General features: G+C 39.2%; 1 protein-coding gene across 5 annotated transcripts in view; it reads left to right on the top strand.

Moving 5' to 3' along the window:
- Positions 1 to 1,655: 1,655 nt before the first annotated feature.
- Positions 1,656 to 27,611, top strand: part of CRB1 (crumbs cell polarity complex component 1) — a 104,769-nt gene continuing 78,813 nt past the window's right edge. For all 5 annotated transcript variants that reach the window (XM_030494807.1, XM_030494806.1, XM_030494804.1 and 2 more), the window contains exon 1: positions 1,656 to 1,906. In XM_030494807.1, coding sequence (XP_030350667.1) covers positions 1,831 to 1,906 — 76 coding nt within the window. In that variant the 5' untranslated portion in view covers positions 1,656 to 1,830. The remainder of the gene's footprint in view (positions 1,907 to 27,611) is intronic.

The raw sequence follows: 27,611 nt of genomic DNA, 5'->3' as shown, positions 1-27,611 counted from the left end.
CCCTGAGGAACAGTGGGTACAAGGTGGAGGCTCAGAGGAGCTGGAGGGTGGATGCCTCCTGAGAAGCAGAGGTGATAAAGCTTCTGGTGCCAGGAGAAGTGAAAGAAGGTCTGAAAAAAATGTGCTGCAAGGTGAGCAGGGGGTGAGTGCAGTCACACATGAATGAGGTGGGAAAGTAGGAAGGGCCTTGCAGCAAGAGAAATATTGGAATTATTCAGTTCACCGAGCTGAAAGAGTGAATGTGAAAGTACCTACCCATTATGAACAAATTTTGCAAAGTTTTGTTGGCACTCATAGTCTGCTCCCTACTCACCTGGGGCCTTAAGCATATGCTTGACTCTAAGTCTGTCCCTAGTTCAGTTAAGTGTACACATAAGATTATTATTCCACTGAACTGGGGAGGACAAAAGGCAATACCAAATTTATTGAGCGTTATCAGTTTTACAGTAGTATAACATAGCAATGGCCAAGCAGATTTTCTGAGGTTGTTCCTGGGCTTGGGAACACTTGGTCTCTGCACTGAGTCAAGGAGAGCAAGCGCTGAGCACTGAGGGCCACGGGCCAGAAAGGCTGGTAGAAGAGAAGATGGTGGAAAGAGGAAGTTCACTGGCACACAGGCAGCTCATCCCTTTTTTGTCCTCAGAGCCTGAATGATGCTATGGGAATCATTGCTATCGGGTAGTTTACCATAGTAAACATATGAACTTAATGCCTCTGTTTTAGGTGCCAGAAGGCCAAGGTTTGTACTGGGATCATAGTATCTGATCATGGCTGCTGGGACTGTTGCTGTCTTTCTTCTCCTTCCCTTCTGCTAACCTAGGCCAAGGCTTTAGTATCTGTGAACAAAGTTGTAATCAATGGATGAAGCGTTAGATACCAAGACAACTCTGGGCAGAAACAGAGCATTGCCTGTGCTGTGCAGCAGTGAAGAGCCACAGTGCTGCACTGCCATGGCAGCTGGGGAAGGCTCCTTTCAGTATGGGCAGACTCACTGAACTGGCACCAGCCACGGTTTCCGGTTTCCTATGGCCAGCTCTAGCTAACAAGAAAGGGAGTCCACCACCTGCCCCCACCCCCTCCTCTTATCAATCTTACTATGTCATCTCCTGAATCTGCAAGTGACTGGTTCCTCTATGAGCAGTTCAAGATTACAATACAACCTGATGAAGCTCAGAGGACCTGTGCCAGCTCCCAATTATTATGCTTTTTAGTGATAGCAAAAGCATTTAAATCCAGTGTAAACAATAACAACAAAACAAAGTAAAATATTGTGGAAGATAACAGGCTACTGTCTGACTACAAAAAAATTGAGAATGGAAATGTTTCATCTTTTTACTCCATGTGCTAATGAAGTAAGATACAGAAAAAATACTGGTAGTATTTGTTAGCTGACTTTATGAAAGAAAGCATAAAGTGTTTATATTATGAATCAAGAGTGTGATGTAATGGAGGTTTAGTAGAAAATAACAATATATTTTGAAATATTAAGAGTGCTGTGCCTTATCTGCTGTGCAGTGTCAGCCAGGCAGAGCGCACCATCGTTCTGCAGCAGAAGGCTGGGGAAAGACTCCAGTCCAGCTCAGACAAATCTGCACCAGGTTTGAAAAATCACTCAAACCTGCTGAAGTAAAACCTTAACAAGCACAACTGCCTCTTGAATCAAAGTCTGTAGATTTGCAGCGAACAGGCTGATGAAGGGTATAGGCAAAGATGGCTTTTAGGGGAGTGGGTGCCTTGGGTATTACCTTAGTTTCAGAAATGAGAAAGCAGTGAGGATCAGCACCAGCCCTTTGGACAACAGACAACTCGGGGGGAGAATGTCCTTTCAGGATGAATATGGCTCATTCAAGAATTAACTCTCTACTCATCTTCTACCTCAGTTTTTTGCTGCTCATCAATCTAAAAAGTAAGATTTGCACTTCTTATTGTTCTGACATGTCCTCTGGGTAGATGGCTAGACATGCACTTCTAGCAGGAAGTTTGTGTTGTCAGAAGGCTTTAAAAATTTGATAGGCATGCCAAAAAGATTTGATCCATGAAGCAAAGTTGTATGAATTCGTTGCATGATAGCTTTCCTGATCTTCATGTTTAAACTTTTTTTTTTTTAAATGAGGAATGAAAGCATTTTTAATACCTTGCTTCACATATTTAAAATACAACAATAAAATATTCTGTTAAAACTGTACCTATAAAGTCAGCATTTTGCTACCACTCATCCAGTAAATTTAAACCTATCTGATTAAACTTGAGACTAATTTGTGCTTTGCTCAAGCTGTTCATGTTATGTATTTTAATAGAACTCATTGCTTTATTATATATGCTGTTAAAATTCCAACCTCTAGAGAAATCAGTTATTCGACAACTGTGATATATTTGATGTTCTAAATGTCTCCATTACGAGGGAGTATAAAAGTCCAACTATTTTTATAGAGAAAATATTCTCGGCAAACTTCCACATAAACAGAAGTATGCAAAATATTGGAAGTCACAATGGGTTTCCTTGATAATTGTGTCAGATGGTTGAGAGTAAATACAAGCCAAGGAGCTAAATGGCCTCAGCTGGTGAGGCTGATGTATGTGTATGAAAAGCAGTAGCTCTTGAACCTGTTTAAAATTAAGACAGGCAGGATGTGTGTCTGTCTGAGGAGGCTGTTTGATTTGCGTCTGTTGAATGTGAATCGCAGTAAGACAAAGCTTTGAGCAGCTGCCATTAAACAAGAAGACTGCATTAGCATACAGTGTTGTGTAATCTGGGTCACCTTCTGTTGCTGCATCACTCAAATTGTTACTTGGACAGTTTACAGCCCAACATAAATTAAATACTGAATAGCAAACAGATGCAGTTGGATCAACTAGCACTGAAAAAAAAAAACCAACCAACCAACAAACCCAAACCACCCAACAAAACCCGTAATAAAACCCTCAACCAAACCTCCCCAAAACGACACTTCAAAATATAGGAAAATATACAGAATGTCATAGAAGCATCATTTTATCCTAGCAGTTTTCTTCCTTGGGGATGTACTGATGTGAATCAGGGAAGAAAAAGTGTTCTTTCTGAATTAACTCGCAACAGAACACATCCTGAAAAAAGAGGGACTGGATCTTCCACTTTCAGAAAGCAGATGACTTTAAAGGTGACTTTAAAACCAGGTTTTTAAAGTCTGTGTACTGTAGGATGAAGAACCAGAAAGTCTCAGAGACAGAGTCCGTTATCTAATGAAAAGAAAGTAACAGGAATGGAGTTAGTTAGGAAAATTTAATTTATAGATATGGCAGGCAAATTATAACAAAATATAAAAGCTTTGGGAAAGGGCATAAAAGTTAACTGCTTATAAAATAAAAAAAGTCACATTAACAGCATCACACACAAAGACAGCATTGCTAGAATGCAGCAAAAAGAAAAGTCCCCCAAGAATCAGTTTTGGTTGGTTTTGGTTTTGTTTTTTTTTTTTAAAAGCGAAGACGAACACAAGTTTTGGCTTTGACCTTGGGTGAACTCTGTTTAATACAGTATGCTAAAGGAGGGAAAGAAAGTAGTTGTATGTCATTTTGTACTTTTTCATTGGCATAGTTGGCTGGGATGACATTTCAAGATGTGGCATGTGTTTTCTCTGGGTTACAGCCATATGGCCAGTCTCAAGCAAGAGGCCAGTCTCAAGTCTTGGAGGACTCTCTTTCTCAGGTAGATTTGTGGCTGTTGCAATCTGATGTGATACATATTGATACACCAGGATGGAGCAGCTACAGCAGGAGCCAGAATCAGGCTCAGGACCATATCTGTATCTACCCATGTGGGGTATTTAATGATCTTGATAGATATTGTAGCTCAAGAAAGTTTTTACACCATTTGAAACTGCTAACAATTTCTTTTAACAAAAGCATAACAGTGAACAGATAAAACAGAAATAGAAGCAGAACTGACTGCAGTTATTTCCTTGCTTAAAAATTAAAGCTGAGAAAGACCAAGATAGAAAAGCTGAGGATAAAACAGAACAGAGAGAATTGCTGACATCTATAAAAGTTAAATGAGCCATTATATTTGGAAATCAGTTCATTAGATTTGTCTTCCCCCAAAGAATTCTAATCTTAGGTCCTGCTTAAATTCTTCTTTATAGTTATTCTTTTCTACAAACTTGGAAAATAATTAGTATTTAGAAGCCAAGGCTTCCTAAAAACATATCTGCATATAACTTTTTTTCAGCTTATTCATTTTCCTCAGGTGAATACAGGTATGCATACATTAAGAAGCATGTATGCATACATTGTCCTATACAGACAGTAGGCCTTTTAGTAACAAGCTGTGATGAAATAAAAGCATTCTTTTAGGAATGTTGCTACATTCAGATATAGCGTAAAGTGAATATGTTGAACTAAAAAAAACCAAAACCCAACCAACTAACCCAAAGTTGTTCTACATTATTAAAATAATTCTATGCCCTCTTATTTGTAAAATAGCTCATGCTTACTTTGGAATATATTATGTGATACTATTATTTAACTCCTGTACAACACTAAGTGTTGAGTAGATAGTAAACTTTTAATAAAGTCTTCTGGCTGCACAGAGATCTTCTATAAAGCTGAAGACTAAGGTGTTAAAGAATGTTGTCCTCTCACCTGTACAGCAACAGGGATTTTGACAGCCTTCCTACAAACAATATCTGGGGTTTTTTTAATTTCAAGTGTATAAAATGCTTTTGGAAAGACCAACGTGATGATGTCAGGTGCAAGATCTGTGCAGATACAAATGTGGGTGCTCAGAAATACATGTACTTGATAAAAAAGGAGCAGGTATAGTTTCACCCTGCAGTTACGTTTCTGAGAAGATTGTGGGCTTAGTCCTCTCTTGGCACAGGAAAAAGAATTCTGCTGGAGAGCCTTGGTACCTCCTTGTTTGTACACTGGCCTGCCTAGGGGCAAGAGCATCCATCAGGTTGCTGTGATGTTTGCTGCTGTCATATCGCTGTGGTGAAGTGGTGCTGCTGGTGAAAGTGTGGAGACTGTACCCAGGGGCAGGAGTTCTCTGCTGGCAGACAATGCTTATCCTAATTCACGTTCTGTCTTCTTGATGTTGCCACAGAGACCACCACCACGAGTATGCATCAACGCAGCAAGCCTGTGGAAAGGTGTGGGCAAATCATCGGAATCTAGCCCCAAATTCATATGTTGCATGTGTCTCAGAGCTCTGCAAAACACATATTACAGCCTGTTTCCTTCCCATACTGGCTTACCAGTGATGATATGAATCAATTAGAAGAAAACTCTAACTCCTTTTCTTAATTATCCTGTGCCTCTTTCTCTGTTGAAAATTGTTTTGCTGACACTGGTAGTTTTTATTTTTGGGGGCAAAATTAAATCAGATAATATACACTAATTATCTTTCCTTTGCCAGCCATTATTTTATAAAAAACATGTATACTACTATATATAAACTTGAGCACCTATGTGTTGGAGAAACTCCTTGGTATATAATTCCCTGTCAATTTTTTTTATTTTTTAAATCTCCAAAACAGAAAACATGACCATGTCAGACTACACAAAACTCGTTATTTTTGCCTAAGGACTCTCTATAAACAGAGATTGAGGCTTTGTCTAAAATGGCAATCATATGAATATGTGAAGCAGGATTCCCCATTCCCTTGATGTGAAGGTAGTGGTACAGATCTGCAAATTCGTTTATGCCTTGTGCCCATGGTTATGAGCATTGTATGCAAGCCCCCAGTACAAGTTGGCTTTATATATATTTTGTGAACATAATTCTTTTTCCGCAAATTATAACAAATCAACCACTCAGAGAAAATTAATCTGGAGGGCATCCAGTGGTAGTCAGCTCTGCATGAGGGGGGAACATGAATCATTATATACACTAGTTGACAAGAAGTGTGTCCCAAATCCAGAACAACATTGATAGCTAATTACTGCCATATTTTTTTCTAACAGGAATCGCAAGCATATAACTCTGGGCAGAGAGTTGCTTAAGAAACAAAGGAAGAGAAATGATAAATACAGGTATATTTAGGCATCAAATTTGGAAGTAATTCTGTCTAGGGTTGAGTACAAGTTCAGAATCTTTTATCTTAATCCAACATCCAATAACTCATCTTCCCTTTTCTCTCTCTTTTTTTTTTTTAAAACAAAATTTACAATTTGTTATTTATCACTAATGCAGAATTGTCATCTTTTCTTTTTGGCAAAAAGTCAGTAAAAACATATTTTATGTTCAAAACTATTTGTCTCCATTTTAATGGCTTCATGACCTTTCAGCAAAGAAAAACATTTGCTATTTACTTCATAAAAGTTCCTCCAAATATTCATAAATTAAGAATGTAATTTAATTTGGAATTGCTGTTAATGTGAGCATAATATCGGAGCTTTAGTTTCACCCCATTTCCCCTCCAAGGAAAACCCCTCAGAGATGTTGGCATTATACAATTTTTCCCCATGGACAAGAACTTTTAATTTCCTGCAAGTATTCCCATTACTCAACTTCTAATTACTGCTTAATTACTGTGTTAGGAATACAGCTCTAGTTAGAAAGAGATTTGTGGTTTTCCTCATACTGCTCATCCTTCATGCACATTCAGATGATGCCAGTAGCTTTCCAGAGAAGTATTGTTGGGATGCGCATTTGATGAGTTCATAGCAGATTCGGTACTTCAGCAGACCCTCATTAGCCCGTTGTGGAGCGCGGTGCCTGTCAGAGCTGCAATCAGCAATGTCTGAGCACAGGCACCAGGCCCTGCAGCTTTCCCTCTGTCCTAGCTGTCACACACTGCATCTACATCATATAAAAGATGAAATATCTTTCAGATGTCAGCCATCATCTTAGAGTGAGTTTAAAGCAACAGCTTCTTGACCCAATTGTAAGGGGGTTTGGTTTGGTTTTCTTTTTCATTTATATATTTTATTATGAATAACATCTCTATCTCTGGAATCAAATGAAATCCTAAGAAGGTAAAGCAGTAACCCTATAATTTTTAAACAAGGAAGTACTTCTGCAAGATGGAGCTATTTGCATGAAAGTGACATAAAGAACATCTCAACCTGTATTGAACCTTTCAATTCAAATGTTTACAAGGCATCCTTTAGGTGCTACACCTACTATTCCAATAACAGAGCAAGACTGCCAGTTTACAGACAACCTTCCTGCTGTGTGCTTTTTAAAATGGGAACTGTTGACACTGAGAACCAATGGAGGTTAAACATTTCCCCACATCCTGTATTAGTCATCCAGAAATTACAATGCAAGAATCAGCATCTTGGAAAATTTAGCTCTCAAATGACATCAATTTTGGCAATACAGGCTAAAACACTGAATGATGTATTCACAGTCAAGGAACAGAAAGGGAATTCTGTAGCAAGAACAGCAATCAGTCTCTATAAGTGGGTGTTGTTTGTGACTAATGACCTATTAGGAAAGAGTCTAATGGGAAAGAAAGGAGGTTGGGCAAAAGGGTATCTTATCACTCATGCTCAACTAGCACCACAGAGCTTGCATGAATCTTGAAACACTGATATGTTGTGCAGCATTAGTGATAACATACTGGAGAAACAGATGCTGGAACATTAAAGCATGTCATACAAGCTTAATATACATATTAATATATATAAAACTTTGAAAGGTATCTCCACCCAAAGTTTACATCTATACCTACTTGTATCTCCACCCAAAGTTTACATCTGTACCTACTTATCTAACAACAGAGTTGGTTTTGGGTTTTTTTTTTTTCTCCTGTGTTACTTCTGATGAACCTAAGAGAGCTGAGGAATCCTGTCCCTGTGCAACTCTCTATACCTTTTCCTCCCCACAGGAAGAAACTTAGGAGAAAAATAGCGCTGTTTAGAGAATGCTCAAATCTTGATGGCCAAATTGAGTAGTTCCCTACTGAAAAGCTATGTAGAAAGGCAAAGATTTCAGTTTTTATGTGTTGACAGGAAAATAACATGTAAGACACAGGAGAGTAATCAATCCACTATTCAGTACTAGCTATATCCAGTTTTGAGTGCTGCTGTGAGTGAGAGAGGCAATTAGGAAAATGCTGGAAAGGGACAGCAAAAACAAGAAGACATTTAGAAAGATGTGCCCTATAAGAAAGGGTCACGGGAAGAGAAGCCTGAGGGAGGAAATGATTACAGTCTTATCTGCATAAAAGAGAATGGCAATCAAGGAAGACAATGAGATCAGCTGCTCCCCATGACCTTTGGTAGGGCAGGCTTTGCAAAATAACAGGTTCCACGTGCAGCAGGGAAGAATTGAGTGAACTCTCCCAACTGAAAGATAATTAAATCGCTGTACCAGAACTTTTTATTGAGTGGGTTGGATAAATATCTGCCAGAGATTGTCTAGACTGCTGTTTCACAGCTGGTGTTACACAGATGAAGAGCAGTGAGCACCATCTTGGGAGTGATCTGTGAAGATATCGGGTGATGGAGCCCCATTGAAGAACGGGTCTCCACTTTCCCCAAGGGCTGTGGTGGTACTGAGGTTCCAGGGCAGCTCAGGCACAGCTCCTGGGCTGGGAAAGCAGATGGCTCCCTTCCTTCCTGCACCACAACTGGGGATTATCTGATGTTCAAAACAAAGGCAGCCCTGAACCCAGCCCTGTTTGTGTCATTAACTACAAAATTGTTGCCTATATTTCAGTGAGAAAATAGCTTACCCTCATTCTTTGGGACATCAAGTACCTACTTTTAATTTTTTGGCACCCTAGTCTTTAAATAAGCGGCTTGGCTATTGGAGTCCCTCGTTATGATGGGGATAGATAGTACCCCTGTACTAGAGATCATGTAGTTTGATTTCCAGATTTGGAGTCATATCACTTACCTTTTAACTCTCAGTTTGAGTATATATTGATATATTGGCAGTATGATGCAAGAAAATATCATTAATAAATGCATTACTAATAGTACAATTTTCATGGTCAAAATACCTGAAAAGGAATGGAAAACACAGATTGCCTGCTGAACCTAAATCTTACAGCCAGCTTCTCACTGCATGTAAAAAGTGATGCACGACTGGAAACTACTGCACCAAACCAAATATTAGATAATTCCTAGGAAACTCTTTTAAGTGGGCTTTCTGGACTAGCAACAACAAATTAACACGGTTCTAGGAGTCTTCACTCTTATGCTTCATCTAAGAGAAGTTTAAAACTTAATTTTTATGGCAATTAAAAAAAATCAGTTATAAAACATTAAGGTTTAAAAAATATACACATATACCCTGCCAACTGCCAAGCAATAAAAAGATATGTATTAGTCCATTTTCCTTACCTGCTAATATTCAGTGCATTCCATCTAATAAACAAGTTAGAGAAATAGCAATCTGAGTCCCTTTCATCCTGCCTACAGGGCTTTGCAACCAAAGACCTCTCAAGGATACTTCTACTTTTTTCATTTTTTTTTTTTCTTTTTTTAGATAATTCACATGTCAGCATTAAGAAAATAATTTAAACAATGCCTCAATCTCCAGGCAGCCCTGATTATTGCCTTTATTCATTGTGGTGGCCCAAAAATTAAAAAAGGTACTGATATTTACATTTTCTAAGGGAAGCCTTTCAACCTAATTGACTCTAGAGTCACAGACAGCAGGCAGCAACTAGATAAATTATACATATTATTTTCTAGAATTATATTACAGATTGTTGGTTTTAGAGACTGGCAGGTTTCATCAGTTCTCACTGTACTTTTCTGTTTCCTCAGCCATTCAGTGCTATAACATATAAAACCCCTCTCACACTAGCAAATAGCAAAAAGACCCCAATGCAGATAAAACTTTTTCCAATGAGATTCTCATGTTTACTTTATATTGATTATATTTTATTCACCCATAAAATGGGTCAACAGAAAATTGCTTCCATCTTTTGACAAATACTCCCATTGACAACGCTTCTCCACAGGCAGCCTGACACGTGGTGACACACACCACGCAGCTGCCACTGGAGCTTTAAAGGACTCCTCCAAGCTGAGCAAAATGCGTTCCTCTCCAGGCATCAACAAAGCAAGGCTGCAGTTGCTGCTGCAACTTGAGGGTTAGGGCAGCTTCTGCCTGCCTGGAATCTTATCAGCAGGGACAGAAATAAAAGTATTTCTAGGGCTAAATATTTCTGTGGGTGAAAAGGGGCATGGACTGCTAACCCGTTACATACAGCGTTCCCACTCCAGCAACTAAGGATCAGGGCACTTGCCTGGTGCATCCTTCTGTGCTGGGAAGTGCTGTGCTTGAATAATTGTGGCCTGGGTAGATGCTTCAGGGGGAGAAACTCCTTGCTTTTTTTTACTGCTCTTGCTTGCCTGCTCAAGGCTGAGCATACTGGAATCCTGCTGCCTTAACCTTTCCTTGAATAATGAGACAGACAAAGCATCTTTAATTGCATTAGTCAGGGAGTCTGCAGACAGGATGCATTCCTTCAAAGTGCCCTCAGTCACAGTAGCTGGGATCAAGCTTGTGGGTAAACAAATTAATCTGCATACCCCAGCTTAAGTATTCAGCCATGGACACAATGGCCAGACATTTCCCTTGCTGACAGTTTCTGAGAGGTACCACTATGCTCCTGTATTTTGGGACTACCAAGGGCTGACTGTCCCCTAAAGTAGTTAAGCCCAGAGCTGCTCTAATTCACATTCAGACTGCCAGGGGAGCTATAGGAGTAGATGAAAGGCAACACATGTTGGTCACACTCTTCCCTTGATAGTTCCTATTCTCTCTTGTTGGGGTTTCTAACAGGGATGTACAAAGCACTTCATTAGTTCTTTGTTCCACAAGGAGGACCCTAGCTCTGAATTTGACTGTGACACATTTCTTCCTTTCTTTGCACGTGAGCTAGAGGACTTTGAAAACAACAGAATTTGACAGGAAGCCAAAGCATGGACTCAGAAACATAGGCAGTCATCAGTCTTCAAGGACCCAAGCAACTGCAATTTAAGTGACCTGCACTGATGGATTACTCGCAGCAGGGAATCCAAAACCCCCACAGTGATAATCTAGCCTTGAAAAGACATCTGTATACAGCAGTAGCTTCAGATGTGTTTTATTAAGCTTTGTGACAATTTGTAGGTACTTAAAAAGCAGCTGTGGTACTGCTCCAGCTATGGTTAACCATCCATGAATCTGAACATAGTCAAGGGTCCACACAGCTGAAAGAAGACATCAGGCTCTGTTATCAGCAAAAAATCTGCAGTGTAACTCACCAACCTCCTAACAGCTGGAAAGAGTCCCTGAGACTATGTCTGAACCTTGCTGCTGCTTGAACATCAGCCACCTCTGGTGCAGAAATGGTGTAGTTGTGCTAGCACTGTGCTGAATCCAAGATCATGCTGAGAAGCAGAGCATGTTAGATCAGCTGTGTGCTAACACAGCTAAATGGCACCTGGATTAGAGCTGGCTCAAAGCATGCAAAAGAAGTTCTGTTTGCATCCACCTACCTATACCTTGTTATTTATATAGGCATCTTTCCAGGGTCTCTCCCTTAAATGCAAGCAGGCAATGCTAAATATACCACAGTATTTTGCTGGTGATCCCATTTTGGTGGGGTGGAAGTGTAAACTGGAGCTGAGAATTACATACAGAGTTCTGGAAATGTTAATTATGTGCTACATGAGATGCACTTCAATTGCGATGGCCAAGATACAGCCATGTGGTATGTAGTTCAGTTTTGAGTCTGCTGACTCCAAGAACTGCAAGAAGGGCAAAAACACTGCTAAGCTCTGACACAGTGTAAAGAAGTCGTAAGTGTACCTGCTTTTCTCCAGCAGTCCCTTACCTTTCTTTGATAGCCTCATGGATAATATACAGAGAGAGAAGGCACCAGCCTTGTAAGATAAGAAAACAGAAGCTGCATAACAGAAGAAATACACAATGACTGTGAGAGAAGAAGCCAGAGATTGATGCTGATATATCAGAGATTACATCACAGGTATTGAATGCAATGAAAATGTTTAAAGGCCCTTGTAGGCTCTTCCTGTCCCTGTTCAATCTAAAAAGCAGAAGTTAAAAGAATGTTGAAAGTAAAGCTCCACTGATTCCTACCTTAAAATGTAGGAAAATATGAAAAATATGTGTGAATGATAATCCAAACCTTTTGATCACTATCTGCATATGCATTTAGAGCAGTATATAGCATGACAGCAGAATGCAAATAGGTGCCTCCACAGTGCAACTGCAAAAGGCAAGTATCTGGCCAACATTTTGTAGAACCCACCAATTCAGACTTATCTCCCATTAAACACAGCTGACATTTGTAATTCTTTATTCACTACTAATGGTACTGAACATTTTGCAAGCCCCAATCCATGTAAAAATGCCCTCTGCTTGATATAGCAAGAACTATCTGTTCTATTCTCTCTTGAGTATGTCTTAAATGTCTGATTCAATTTAGTCTAACATCCACGCATTTTGGAGCTCATGGAAAAGTGCAGGAGCAAAGTGACTGAAATTTGCACATTCCAAAGGCTGTTTCTGAAGACCAATGGGTTTCCTGAAAAACAAGTAGACAACTTCAAACTTCCACCACTGTCCATAGTAGCAAAGTGACAAGACTGAGAGGTGTTTGGTGCAAAACTTTCATGGGATTAAAGAGAAGGAAAGAGTGGCATAGAATGCCACTGAAGAATCTGGATAAAACCTTTCCAGCAAACAGACTGACCTAATGATCTGACAAGTGATGGAAAAAAGTAAGGAAGAAGATTCAGTTCTGCACACCTAGCAGAACAAAACCAGATCTATTTTTACTACATCATTTCTACTATAGTCCAACACTCCTTTAGACACTTCATTTTGTTTGTGCAAGTGCCCACCAGTTTTAGATTCATACAGGGACTTTCTGTTCCCATAGATCTCTGCAAGCATTCCCACTGCCCAGTGACTGAATAGCTTACAGCGGACCTGCTATATCCCCAACTATCATGTCCAAGCTGACAATGGTTTTGCTGCTGTAAGATATACGTATATTATAGGTACTTCTGATATTCCATGAACAACATTCAGCAGAGTTGATTTCAGTTTTATTTATTCTGGTTTAACTTTGTAAGTCCACTTTTTTCAGTGAAGATTCTGCTTGTACTACGTCCAGTCAGGACCAGCATGGCTTTGATTTATCTAACCAGGAAGTTTGTGGTTGTAATCAAAAGTGGTTTCTTTTCAAGTGGATAGAGAATAATGACTTTTGAGATACTTGAGATGCATCAGAAGTAGGACTACATTCTTTAACTTTAATTAAAAAGTTTGATTGGCTGGTAACAATGACTTCTGCTCATTATATACCAACTTAGAGGGAACTGCATTCTTCATTACTACTAAAATAAAATGGAAATTGTTATTACACTTTGCAGGGATTTTTGTATAACGTTTTTGTATAAACAGCAATCAGAAATCAGTTTGCACCCTGAATTGCATCATTTCTTCTTCAGGTTAGCACAGAAATATGTTGTTTTAGAGGAGATGCACACTGACTTGCCAATGCTGTTTAACTGTGCCTCACTTTCAGACATTACATGTCAACTTTTCTATAGAGAGAGGAATGCTTTCCTTACTTTTATTAGAATAACTACAAACATCCAGGGAGCTGAGACTGATTTTCCTGTCTTCTTTTAAATCTGCACATCTTTAGGACTCTGAATCAGCCTGAAGAATGCCGGGTCTTCATGGGTGACTGCTTCTTTTCTGCAATCACTGATGGGCACCAACACTTCATTAACCACAAGCATGTGGTTACACATGCTTATAGTAAACCTGTCTTCCTGAAAATAAGGAATTTTTACAAAATCATTACGGAAAGTTCTGAGGAGTAGACATATCATAGGTAATAGCTGCTGAGCTTTCTGCTCTAATTGGTGAAGTTTTGAGCAAGTAGGTTGGACTAGATCTCCAGAAGTCCCTTCCAACCCTGTCCGTTCCATGTGAACCATTTTCAGTTTAGCTGAGCCCATTACTACAATGCTGGTAAAGCAGTTATTTCAGGGAGTATATCAGAAGTACCATCCAAGCAATTCTGGAACTTTTGTTACCATTCAGTAATAAAAAGATCATTAGCGTTTGTGGGAAGATGGCTAGTGACAGGAAAAAATGGTAAGTGGAAAGTATGAGGAAAAAGACTGCAAAATATATTTCAGATTGCATTAAAAAAAAAAAAGACAATACTTATTTACTATCTTCATAAAAAAATAAACCTAAAATCTCCACTGTGTTACCACTCTAGCGCAGACTTGGTGACTATTTCTTCAGAACCCCCTACAGAGAAAAGTGGACATGGTCCTGAATAAAACCCCATGCTCAGAAATGTATTCTGACATCAAGGCTGGAAACGGTCTTAACACAGGGGAAACTCCTGTGTGCAGACAAGAGCTGGAATGTTATAATGCATGTTTGGCTGCCACAGGAACATCTGCAAAACTTGTTACTTGCCTTAAAAAATTCTAGTGTTTTTAAGATCTTGACCTCGAGAAGGGGTCCAGTGATTCAGCCTTTCATATTGCAGTCCTGCCCTATTCCAGCTATTACATGCCTCATTTCTGTTAATCTTCTCTAATTAGTTCTGCTTCTCAAGTGAAGTCTTGCAATCTAACATTTTTCTGTGCTAATAGTGAGGGCTTTGCTTTCATGTTCAAGGTCAGTCCAGCACTTCGTCTAGTAAAACACATTTGTCCTCCTAGCACTTAAACTTGTACATTGAGTTTAAGTTTAGACTCTCTCAAAGACTTTTACTGACTTTAAAGTTATCATTAAAGGTGTGATCGTGCCCAAAGCCAGCAGTCATGCAAGTCTGGAGGAACAGGCTGCTTTTAGATTCTTGCTGTTCCTTGCAAATGTGCAGCGAAATTCTTTTCCATAGAAATACTCTTAGCTTTTTCTCATGAAGCATATTGCACGCTTTACAAAACTTAAGCAAATTGAACCTCATAGTCTGCAAGTAGTCAGCATCTCAATTTTGCAGGTGAGAATGCTGAGCTGGAGAAGGGCAAGTTGAATGCCTTGCTTGCAGTGAGAAAGCTGTGAGTACAATCCAAATGACCTCCATGTTCAAACCACTAAATTTAGATCTTGTGTTTCTCACTTCATCTGTTATACATACATATAAATATAGATATATTGAGGGGAGGGAATGCACACACTTTGAGATTTTTGTTGAGCCTGAGAAATCTGTAATATGGCAAATATTCCTCTTTTTCTTTTTTAAAAATATAAAGCAATTAATTGTGTATTCATTCTTACAACAAATTTAGGTAATTTTCATTGCTACCTGTAAGGACTTCCTTTGCATATAACTTGTTTAATTTGATAATTCTTAGCCTCCTTTTGTGAAGGGATCAATACACTCTTTGTAGTCACTAACTTGCCATCTTATAGACTATCCTTTGAGAGGATTGGTGAGATTCAGTGATTACTAGAGGCACATGATGGCTGAGGTGTGAACACTAATGGAAGGAGGCATTTGAGCCCCAGGCAAGAAACACACTCTTCTCCAGCTGATGCTCAATTCAAAGTGGCAGAATATTTTCAGGGTAACAAAACTTAACTGGGCAACCTTCAGCAGTGTGTAACTTAGACTACAGTCAGTTTAAACTGCTTACTTGGAGCATCGCTGCTGCAGCTGTGGATAAAATTTGCAGTTCATCTAAAAGTCACGCATGCTGTTATGGACTGCAAATAGACATAAACCAGGGATAGGGTAGTGATAGAATAGCAAGTATTTCTATGGTTATTTTCAGTTATTTAATAGGCAACAAGTAAGAAAATCCGTTAACTATTCAACCTACTTCCTTAAAATAGAATAAATGATAATAAATATGTAAATGCAATATATAGACATAGAACAATTAGCACTAATATATAAAATTTAATAGTTAACGTCTAATTCTTAGATCTGAAAATACTCTCCCTGAAGTATTTTGAGGAGTTTAGGGTACATTATTCCCTGGAAACTATTCAGGAGTTCATTTTCCTTAAACCTCTTCGGTGATATTTATGAAGTCATTTAGAAGTCACTATTAGTGGGGTTTTTATTTTTCCAGAATTATGATGCTATTGACTACTGTCCATCTGAACCCTCTTATATCTGGTTATCCTGATGTTCAGAAACAGGACAGAAATATTAAGAAACCCTTTCATTCTCCCCACCTCTAAGGCTGAGGAGGAAGGCACAGAATACACACACGAAGAACAAATCAGACTCACTGCAAAACCAGTGCTTAATTTTAAATCCTGACAACTGCTCTAAAGGTGTGTAGCACCTCACTCTGCATGAGCCTTCAGTAGAGCAGACGTACTGCTGTGCATAGCTTTGGTGCTAGAATTTAGTTACCTAAGAGTCCCATCTGTCCTGTATTTGCCCTTGTGAGAATGTGTCTGTTTTCCACAGATATTTCAGAAAAAAAACCTCCAATACCAAACAAACCACTGTGGGGCTGAATTAAGTATGTGCCTTAAGTCTGCACTGTCTTGGGAGCAGGATACTTGGCACCTTGCAGTGCTGAGCTCAGAATGCAATTAGATCATGCTCTAGTCTGCTGCCACAACCATGGTGTGCCACAAGCAGAGGTTGTGGCTCAGACACTCAAGAAAGTATCTTGGAATTATGTCAGCTGGAAAAGCCCTCCACCTTCCTGTAGGTGGACAACAGAATATCTTTCCATGCTCTTTAGAAAGATGAAAAAAGTATTTTTTATTCCTATTCTTCAACTTTCTTAGAAGTGTGCTTGCTACAAGCTAATATGTCAGAAGTTTAAATCCCAATGGTGACGTATTGATAGAATATTAGTGACTGGAACATGGTCTAGAAGATATTACAGGACAAGAGTTAGGGAGGAGAAGCATCCTTGTAAATTGCTTTAAGTCCTTCTTTAACTCCAAGTTGTCATCCAGGCATATTCAGAGTTCAGTAACTTAAATATCTCTGCTTTATGCTCTCTGTATTGCTCAGCACATGGTGACAATGGTTTTATCACAGAAATATTTTCTCTACAGAGCACTCCAAGTACTGACAGCTCTTTTCTCTTTCCCTCCTTCACACCATCACCCTTCTATATTTGCCTTGACACTGTCTTCGCATTGTCTTGATATTGTTCTGGCAGTTATGAAAACTCAATCACTTCAGCAAACAGCAATGACAATACAGAGAAGAAAAAGGAAAAGTGTTATGAAAATTCTTAGGAACTGTGAAGAATTGCAGACTAGTGAAAACAAGATCCCGCTCTTTCAAAACTGTATATCTAGTGAGATTTTAATAAATCTGCTTTATAAATACCTTCAGCCAAGGCTGGCAAAAGCCATCTCAAAGAAGTCAGCTGTCAGTTATGAATTCTGTAGCTAAAATTCAGATGTTCTTAAATGACAATCCCTCTTACTGCCATGAGTTCAGGTCCTTCATGAAAGCTACTTCAGCCCACCTCCCGGAGAGGAGGGAACGCTGGATTACTCTGAAATGCTGATTTCAGGAACTCTCCAGACACACTTTTTCTTAAGCATGCTATTCAAACTGCAATCTCTTTGGCAGCCAGCCAGGAAAGAGGGATACCAGAGAAGGAAGACTATTGCAGCGGGTTAGCTGGAGCGTTACTTCCCTTTGCTAATAATAAAACAGAGTTATCAGTTTGTTGATTCACAGCTTAAACAAGAGTAGCCCAGAAAGAAAGCATCATGCCCTCCCTAGCAATGAATCTATCAAATGCCAAGCATTGTGGTAACAGGCAAAAAATCAAAAACCCCAGCATGAGTGGGGTAAGTTTAGTAACTGTTGAGTGTTCCTTTGGTTGAATTAAACTTCCAAGCAAATTCTTAACTATTTTAGGACAGTAGGGATACAATGAAGTGTTTAAAGACTATGCATGTACTTGACAAGTTAAGCTTTGTGATTCAACAATTCAACAGAATTACTACTGATTTGAGTAGGAATTCTGTTCGCCAGCAACCAAGGAGGTGGGGGTGTGTGTGATTTTTTTGTTAGGGTTTTTTGTTTGGTTTTGTTTGGTGTTTTGTTTTTTTTTTCCCCCCATAAAATAAATCTCTGCATACGAAGCTTTGCTACTAATCCAAATTCTTGGTACTTACAAGAATACCTAGGTGATGCAAAAATTACTTTTAAAAACTACTTCATATTATGTTTGCATGCACACAATCCATATCTTACCTTAAAAGCATAATGAAAGCACATCCATTGCAAAGCAGAATAAAGCTCATCAGCAGGTATACTGCATTGCTCTGTAGGTGACATGTAGTATTCCCAGCAGATCAGATAACCACTAGTTCTCTGGCATAGTTGTCCCTCTCCTGTTCAATTACTGCAGCTTGCTTTCTTCTCCCCAATTTAATTATGGTGGGAAAATAGTCTGAAGCTTGCTCCCTTTCCTGCAGAGCTCAGTCCTTTCTCAGAGAGCTTATAGACGGCAGGGCTGATGACCTGACTTCAGGACTAGTCTGGCAACAGAAATCCAAATAATGTTGCACAGGCTTAGACTCCAGAACTATAAGAAACCTTAGCCCATTCCCCCCATTAGCTCCCTAAAGAGCCAAGGAGAGGCAAGAGGGCTGGAGGTGCTAATTTGTAATCTGCTGCTAGACTTCCACCTGGCTCTGCATATCCACCCCAACAGGAATCAGACCCACATTGCTGGGGAGCTAAACTTCCTGCTTTCTCAGGTGTAATCCATGAATGCAACACATGGAAAATACGGTAATTCCCACATGTGTCTCTAGCATGTATATTTAGGATTGCAGGCTGAAGAAGATGTCAGTAAAACCTTCTTTTGACAACAGAATGTACAAAAAAACCCAGTCAACCAATATAATTTGTTGATTACAAGAATGAATCAACACATTTAATAATGAACACATGATGCTAAGAGTAAACTGAGCATGCACATATGCATTCTGGTTAATTTTGTGCCAAATTTCGTATGTTCAATCAACGATGACTAAAGCACAGGTAAGACAAAAACAGAACAGAAGCAAAATTAACCTGAGAAGTTATTAGCAGAAACAATATGCTCCAATTTATCCAGAGAGAAAATTAAACTTTAAATGTAGCTGCCTGAGGTCACTTGATGAAGCATGGGCTGGATCCAATAAAGGAGTGGGCTCCACATAAATGCAGCCACTTTTGAACTACAGACTATAATCCATGGTCTAAATGCTATACTGGATGGTGATATTCCAACTGCCGTGGCAAGCGGAATGACAAATATTTTGATGTATCCTTCCTACACTGCTATGCCTACAAGCTCCTTGATTATTAATGGAATAATATTTGTTACAGTAGGCTACTACAGTCAAATCAATACCAAAGTGTCTTGAAAGGACACCACAGCTGAACCTCTAATTAAGTAAGATATTGTGTTCCTTTCAAATGAGGAATACAGTTACAGTGCCTTGTTCTGTTCAAGTCTATCTATAATTAATAATCCCAATGATCAAAGGGAATGTGATCCTAAGAGAAAATTGCTTTTGAGAATCCCCAGGTATTAAGTACTGAGAATTACTTCCCAATCTGTTCTGCAGTCTCTCAGCGCAGTATGTTTTATGATGCCCGTTGGGATCAAAAAACAAGTCCTGTCATAGAGCTCTCTACAAAAAACGCTCCCAGCAAGATAGTCACTAGATATTTATCACGTATGCATTATTGCCATGAAATCTTGATTTTTTTCCTGGCTAGACCTTTACTATTACACAGATCTCATTTATTTATATAGCATAATTTAGCACAAAGCAGGGTCAGGATGCTGCCCTATGATGTACTCTATACTGGTAAGTCTGGACTAGTATCCAGTTGTGAGGAAGGACCCTTCCCCCCAGGTAAGATATTCTTTCTGCTTTTTCATCCTTGTGTGGCACCAAAGTTTCTTCAGATAGAGAAAGCTTCTCAATGTCAGGCTGTGGAGGCTTCAGTTCTCTCCTCCTGCTTGCTAATCTTATCATCTTATTTTCCACTCCCCAGCTACTACACCACCAACATCCCGAGCAATCCTTGTGCAGATTTGTGTGACACAAAATTCTACTGTCACTGCAACAGGGATGGCTAAATCTTATATCCAGGGGAATAGCAGGCCAGAGAATCTTGTCCTCTGGATCATTTTGTGGAATGTGAGCACTTCAACACAGCTCCGGAGGCATCTGTATTACCCTCTTGAGCTCTTGCCATGTGTGGCCGTGTGTTCTGGGGCTACAGTAACTGCAGGCTCACTTACCAGACACACAAAGTTGCTGTAACTTCCCATTGCTGCCTGGTAAATGGAAATCTGCTTTAGATCGGGCCTCAGAGGAAGAAAAGAAGAATACATGGAAAAAATCTAAGGCAGAAAAATGAGATCTAGAAAAGGAAGGAGAGATGAGTCATATTGACCACTTACATAAATTAAATAAACAGAAGACATAAAGGAGAATAATAACAGGGAAATAAAATAATTTTTAAAAACTCTGAGAAATGTCATCACTATGCTGATTGCTACTGGATAGTGTTTATTTATTCACAGTTTTAAATTTTGTATCATTTTACTGGCAAAAATCTTACTGATCTAATTTTGATGAAGGCTTGCTGGCTACCTTTTCATTTACAGCAGATATTTAATGCCTTGTGGCAGGTGTTTTTATTATAAAACACACCACCATATTAGGCTTATAGAAACAATTTGTCTTTTAGTGATATTCCTCTGATATGAGAGGCTTATTACTTAGCATGTTCCCCAAAGAAGGCTCTTAGGGAAAGGTGGAGGTAGTAGAATAACATATCTGCGCATTATATAGCGTGTTGGGGATGAGCATAGAGTTTTGCCATTAATCAGTAAACAGTTCTTGAAATCAGGGGAGAGGAAACCATGGTGGTCTGTGGACTGAGACTTGTAATTTCATGTCACGTAGCTTAGAGTCTTATTAGGATCTGCTTGTAATCTTACTCTGGAAATAAAATGTTGTAAAATCATGAAACAAATTCATTCTTGCTCTGTTACAAGTCAGTAGACTTTTTAGGATGCTACAATATAGTCTGTTTGCAGGTCAGGAATGCTATCACATTGTAGCAGAGCCATGACCATGAAACTACCCTTCAAAAGACTAGCCCTCTGCAAAAGTTCACATTATAGCATCCCTCTATTGGGCCTGTGACTGATTTTTATCTGTATGAGGTCAATGAGAGGAACTTGTGCAGATCATGATCACATCATTGTTCTTCATCAATCTCAGTGTTATGACTTTGACCCTCCTGGTAGCTGCTCTCAGCACAAGAGCTCCACAGGAGAGCAGATGGAAACTCTGGTTGCGCCAGTTCTCTCTCTGTTAGACTCTAGCCTGTCCCATAATAAAGCTGAGACTTTTCCCAAGAGGTCTCTAAATCCCAATTGGTAATTAGCTCATGCAGAGCTAATTGTAGGTGATTTCTATTGAAAAGAATTTAGTAACTAGCAGCAAGGGCTGGAATGTGAACTCTACAAAGTTCATGCTGGAAAGAATGACCTTGCTTTCTCTATACTAACTGTGCATTGTAGCTGCACTGAAGCTTTCTTCTGATTTCCGTGGCATTTAAATCACAGTGTACTGTATTTCCAGCAACAAAACGCTGATCTGCCAGAGGGCTGATTACTTTTTTAAAGTCTGGGGAGACAGGAGAAGCAATCATGATTTTTATATGAGAGTACTGTTACATAATGTATAACTAAAATTGTGTGTGAGAAAAGGACTATATATTCAGCAAGCCTGGAGGAACAGCATGACTCCGGTGGCTATGAGTATCAGTGTGATCCTAGTCTAGAGTTGGAGCTGATTTTGCCATTCTGCTGCATTTTATTTGCTTCAGCAACATTCAGTTCTCAGCTGTGTTACTGCGAACCTACTGGAGGCAATCTCAACATCTGCACGCATCAGTACACAGCTTTGCACCTAGAAACTGTAAAACATTTGTTTCCCTACAGACTTCAAAGCAGAGTGTGGTAAGCCAGCTGGGAAAAGGAATAGATCTATAAAAACCTTTACATGTTTTGTCATGTTTTTTTGCCCCTGTTCTAATATGTTAAAACCCACCATTTTCTGAATGTGGATTTTATTGCTAGAGGTTTGACTGTGCAGAAGGGATATGGCGCATCTGATATGATGTGCTATGATGTTCTGGTTATCCAAATGCCATGAAAACAAGTTCTTGTCAAGACTATGTTAAATTGGGAGTCATCAAAACCTGGTTCTGAATATATGCCTATATGGTACACCTGACAATAACATTTTTCCTATTATTCACTAGTGTAGTAGATTTGACCAGTGAGCACACATGTATTTTCGTGAAGCCAAGATGTAAGCACGACTTACAGAGGGGAAAAATCTAATTTTCTGAAGTCTGTGACTTGCAAAGTGGGGTTGAAAAAAATCTCTCACCGGAAGAGAAATTCTTGCCCTATGTTAAAGGTTGGCATGATGAATTTCTAACAACCAGGGCTTTAAGCCTATCCAATTTTGACTCACAGAAAGAAATCACACCTCAGTCAGCGTTAAAGACGTTTGAGGCTAAGTTTTAAAATCACAGAACCTTAATGCCTTAATGTGCTACTGTATATCAGAAGCACTGCTGTATGCTGTTTTCACATTAAGATAAGAGGTGATGAAGTGGAGGAAAGAAACATAGAGAAAGAAGACTGAAGAGCACACCTTGTAACAGCTTTCAAAAGCAAACAACACGTGGACACAGAACTCGGACCTAAAGTCCATTTTGTACTCATTTTTTAACCCCTCTATTCCAAGCTCAGTAAATCAAAGATTTAGCAGTAATACGCAGCATTTCTGACTGCTTTTTCTTTCTCATGTTAGTAATTGAGCACAGTAGTAACATGGCTGTTCACATGTACTGACCTAAATGAAATCTCAGCACTGCAAGTCAGCAGTAGCTGGTCTGCGTGAGGGGGAGCATCTCCCAGCTCAGTCAAGCCCCCAGCTCCTTGCTGAGGCTGAATTCGGTGGGAGCCAAGAGCTCAATGGGATCTGGGAGCCTGTCTTACACAAAGGCAAAATGCCATAAACTCTTTCCAGACTCCAGAGAAGCTGTGAGACCTTGTGGCTCTCAAGGTGAGATTTGGCCTCTTTGAAAGGCAACAGCTCCTTTGCTCCCTGGTTTCCACTACTTAGAATTCAAACAGAACCAGGAGCAACTGGATTTCACCCAAACTCACAGACTGACAGTTTTATGCTGTGTTACTCCCTCTCTGTTCCTGAAAATCCCCCATTGGTGCAGAGAAGTGAGACCATGCATTGGTCTTTCTGTAATCCTTTTCAGCTCTGGCACTATTTTCCTTGTCATTTTGACATGTGTCTGCTTCCAAGGTGTATGTTTTAGCCTTTTTCCTTAGTGTAGCTGTGAATACAGGTGGTATCTTTCCAACTTCAAGCATTGCTTTCATTTTCCCACTTCCCCAGCACCACTTGCACCCCTCACCGGGTTCTGATATCAGGTTTGGAAACAGCAGACTGTGCTTCTATTAATTTTAAAAGGCTTGATGCTGCCATGTTTGTTCCTCTGGAGAGCAAAGCAGAAGCCACACCTTTCACAAAAGCAGTACAGATCCACCCATCCCAGCAAGCTCATCTAGGCACGCTGAGACACCTCACTAAGGACAAGCAATAAAGGCTAACATTTTAAAGTATAAGACATAATTCACATTCCTAACTAAACCACCTAGTTTTTTTCTCTTTATTTCTCTCTTTATATCTGCAAAACATTTCATATCACAGGAGATGACCTTGCACATGGATCTGTATCCCGAGTTACATGCTGAGGATATCCCCAGCTTTAATAAAGCCCTAAGAGCAGCACAGGCAGGAAAGGCATTGATTGAATCATTGGGAGAAAGACATTTCACCTGCAGAATCACCAAATCTTTCCTATAAGCAATCAAGTTTACCACTTAAATAAAATCATTTAATACTTTGACCACCGTACATTCTCCATGTTCTTTGCCTCCAAAGAGCTGATGGAATGGCAAACTTGAAGCTGGCCCCCAGGTTCCCACCAACATGCATCATGGTTGTTGCTCACCTGCCCATTTATCTCTATATCCCTCTGCAGAGGAATCCTGTTCTGTAGTATTAAGAATAAATTCTGCTGTGTGAATTCAACTGAAATGAAAAATTCATCACCTCTAAAGGGAGAAGGAACACCTCTTTACACTCAGGTCTTTACTATTCTTTAGACTTAGAAAATAAGAACATGGAGACATATCATGAAACTATTAAAGAGGAAAGTTAAATTCAGATAGAATGTATATGGTAGTGCAGATTGCACAGCAGAACTCAGAACATCAGTGTCTGCATCATTTACTGTAATGGATATCAGCTACCTTCTGAGCCAAATCAGCCACTGTCCTGCACAAACAAAAATATCTGTGCATAGTAAAACATGATGATCACTATGCATTATCAACTTAAACTTCAGTTCTGTAGTGCTAAATGTAAGGAAACAGTGAATAAACTCTTTTATTCACATTAGAAACCAGTCTGTTTTCATTGCTGATAGCACCATGCCTTGATGTCAAATTAAATCAAAAATCCTCCAAATTCAATCTGTAGGAGCCCTGTTGAGCTCCTAGGCCCAATTCTCCTCTTGTTCCCAGCACAGACACTAGAACATGATGTAACATGAAGCGAGAGACAAAAAAAATGTTTACTTTTAGAAGAAAGCATTTACCTCAGTTTTGAGATGTTTGTCTTGTTTGTCCAGTACTTTTGCAAGAGCCAGAAAGCAGCCAAGAGTGTGCTCATGTGCTCACACCAACTGAGTGCCTTTCAACCAGCACGCCCCACCACAATGTGATAAAACAGTCAGTGCATGGCTGCTTTATAGGAAAGCCTGTCAAATTGTTACTGTGTTTAGTATAATCAGTCAGCACAACTGTAAGGACGACAGCTGCCACTGAAGTGCTCATAGAGTAAGGAAGTCCAGGATGGCACAAAGGTAAAAAGACAAGAAAGGAAGATGGCAGCCACCAGAAACAGCTTTCATTCTCAGGCAGCAGCACCAAATCACTGTGAGCTTACAGAAATATTTGGAGACTAGTGAAATGGAGACATTGATTTAATAACCAGTTCTGTAATTTGAATCACAGATAGTTTTAAGTGTTTCCTAAACATCATTTAAAATTTTAATGCTCTTCAGTTGTCACACTAATATACAATACTTCTACTTCAGAAAATAAGTTGTTAATTTACTTTCCTTGGTTTTGCTTATACAAATGTACTTGAAAACAAGATTAGCTTTTTTGATAGGAATGAATATTTGTATAACCGCCTTTTTTCTTTCCTGCCTGTGTGCAGTGGTGGTTACTATGGTAATAATCATGATTCAAGATTTAAAGCCTAGAAGTGGTTTCTATAACAACATGCTAGGATGTTTTGGATACACAACTGAAGTTAAAGATTCAGGATTAACCCTTTGTGACTACAATATTTGTAGACACAATGACAAATGCTTGCTTGTTTGGCAAAAGTTTGTTCATACCATCCCAAGGTGTGCTTTTTCACTGAGCAGACTGAGTAATAATTCTGGCTGTGGATAGAGCAGGTCAGGTCCTGGGGCAGATGCTTTCCTCCTAGGTGAAGCTTGCAAAGGAGAAATGGAACCACAGTAACTACAAGCTGCTCATTACATTAAATAATTAAGACAGTATACAAATGTGCTGTGAGATGGGAAGGGAAGGGGTGAAATAACTTCAGTGCAATGTTTAGAAAGTTTGAGGCTTTAGTCTAGAAACCAGAACTGTGTGAAAAAGCTGAAATATCTATTTACAGAGAATCTCAATGGAAAAGCTATTTTGAGGGCTATGGTAGCCCTTACCTGGCTGTTTTATCCAGAAGGCATGGTTTCATATCCTTTTCTTCCCCATACGCCAAATGCTGATCATGAATGGCATCTCTCTGCCTTTCAGTCGTGGTGAAGGTGTCTGATTCCAGTCTCTGTCACTGTCAATTATGCAGCTGTGCTCATCTCTTCCCTAGTTCTTCAAGATACATCAAGATTGAATGTATACGCACATCCACAGCTTTCTAAGGCTCCCTTTGCAAGGAAGTTGTTGTCATAGTGATGAACTGTATTTTCTATGTCATGGTGCACTACGGATAAGTGGAGACATGCTTAGTTATACCAAAGCCAAGCATTCTTCAATGCAACACTAAATGCCTTGGGCAATATTTTAATATTTCCAGTTAAATGCTAATTATTTCAAGATCTCACTAAAGTCACAGAGTTTGATATTTCAGTGATACAGATTTGCACACTTGTTTTAAAATCCCAGGGGCAAGTATTAAGCAAGAAATGAATACAAGCATTGAAGGTTCACATTACTAGCTCCAGACACTGGGCTATCTAAACTCTTGGATCATGTTATCCCATGAGCTTATAAGTGAGCTTATTTGATCATAAGGTAAGCCTTCAGTTGTGAACAAATGCTGTATGATGGTTTTGATTCAACAGAAAACAGATTGAAGTAATAGTGTTAAGAGAATCAATGGTTGCTTCATTTATCTCAATGAAATGTTATCTTTTTATTGATTGACCACAGTCAGGATGTCAATTATAAAAGCTATTTTAGCAAATTAAAAGCAAAATCCCCCACCTAACACACATTTTCTGGGTTGTTAAAAAACCCCCCAACAACAACCAACCAAATAAAAAAACCCCAAAACCACCAAAGCCCAAAAACTCAACCCACAAACACACACCTTTTTTTTTTTTTTTTTTTTTAATTGGGATTTGATCATTTTTTCCTTTGGAGTATTTTTAAAGTTCTGTTTCTCAGCCCATAGACCAACATATTGAGCTTTTGCTATCCATTTCTTTCCATGACTTAATAAAAGGTCAGATTTTGCTGTGAACTGCTCTATGTGCATTAGCCAGTGCAGCTTCGTAGTTTTAATTCAAGCAGTAACTTTTTGTTTAAAAAAAAAAAAAAAAAAAAAAGAAAAAGTTAAAGAAAAAAAAAGTGCTCCTCAAAGCACAGTAAATTCATCAACGTTGATTACTCTATGGGTATGAAGATAGATTCCTCTATTCTTCCAATAGATTCCTCCCTCCCCCCCACCCCCCCACCTGGAAAATAGACTGGAACTGTTAAGGTCAGAAAATCTCTGCAGTGTATGTAAAAGACCCTGAAGCTGTTAGTGTTGAGAGCTTCTGTGGAGCTTAAGAGTTCTCCTTCAGGGGAAGAAGGCACATTTGAAGAACAGCATTGCAAATTACAAGCAGCCTCCAGGCACAATGAGATGATTAGCAAAGTGCAGGCATGATCACAGTCTAGAGAGCTCCAGTTCATAACAATGTGATTAGCGGTGATTGAAATTTGATGTTAAATTCTGCTGCTGATTATGATATTTCACTGACTTGTAAGAAAAATTGTGTCAAAAAAGATCTAGGAAAAAAAAAACCCTCCAAACTTTCAGAAAAGATATACCCTCTAAATTATCAGAAAAGATGAGCTCTTCAAAATTTGCTTCTTTACTGGAAACACTAATTCCCCTGTCAGGAATCAGAAGATCTGTGCCCTTTCAAAGATCTGCTTTGGCTCTTTCAGAACTCCTGCCCTGTGAACTTCCCCACTATTTAATTTTGCTCTCTTATGATCATCATCATGCATTTCCAATATCCTAAAAATCACATTTT

The sequence above is a fragment of the Strigops habroptila genome, chromosome 8 (genome assembly GCF_004027225.2).
Source record: "Strigops habroptila isolate Jane chromosome 8, bStrHab1.2.pri, whole genome shotgun sequence".
NCBI classification, from domain to species: Eukaryota; Metazoa; Chordata; class Aves; order Psittaciformes; family Psittacidae; genus Strigops; species Strigops habroptila.
Note: the sequence above shows the minus strand (reverse complement) of the source record. Positions and strands in the feature narration are given on the sequence as shown.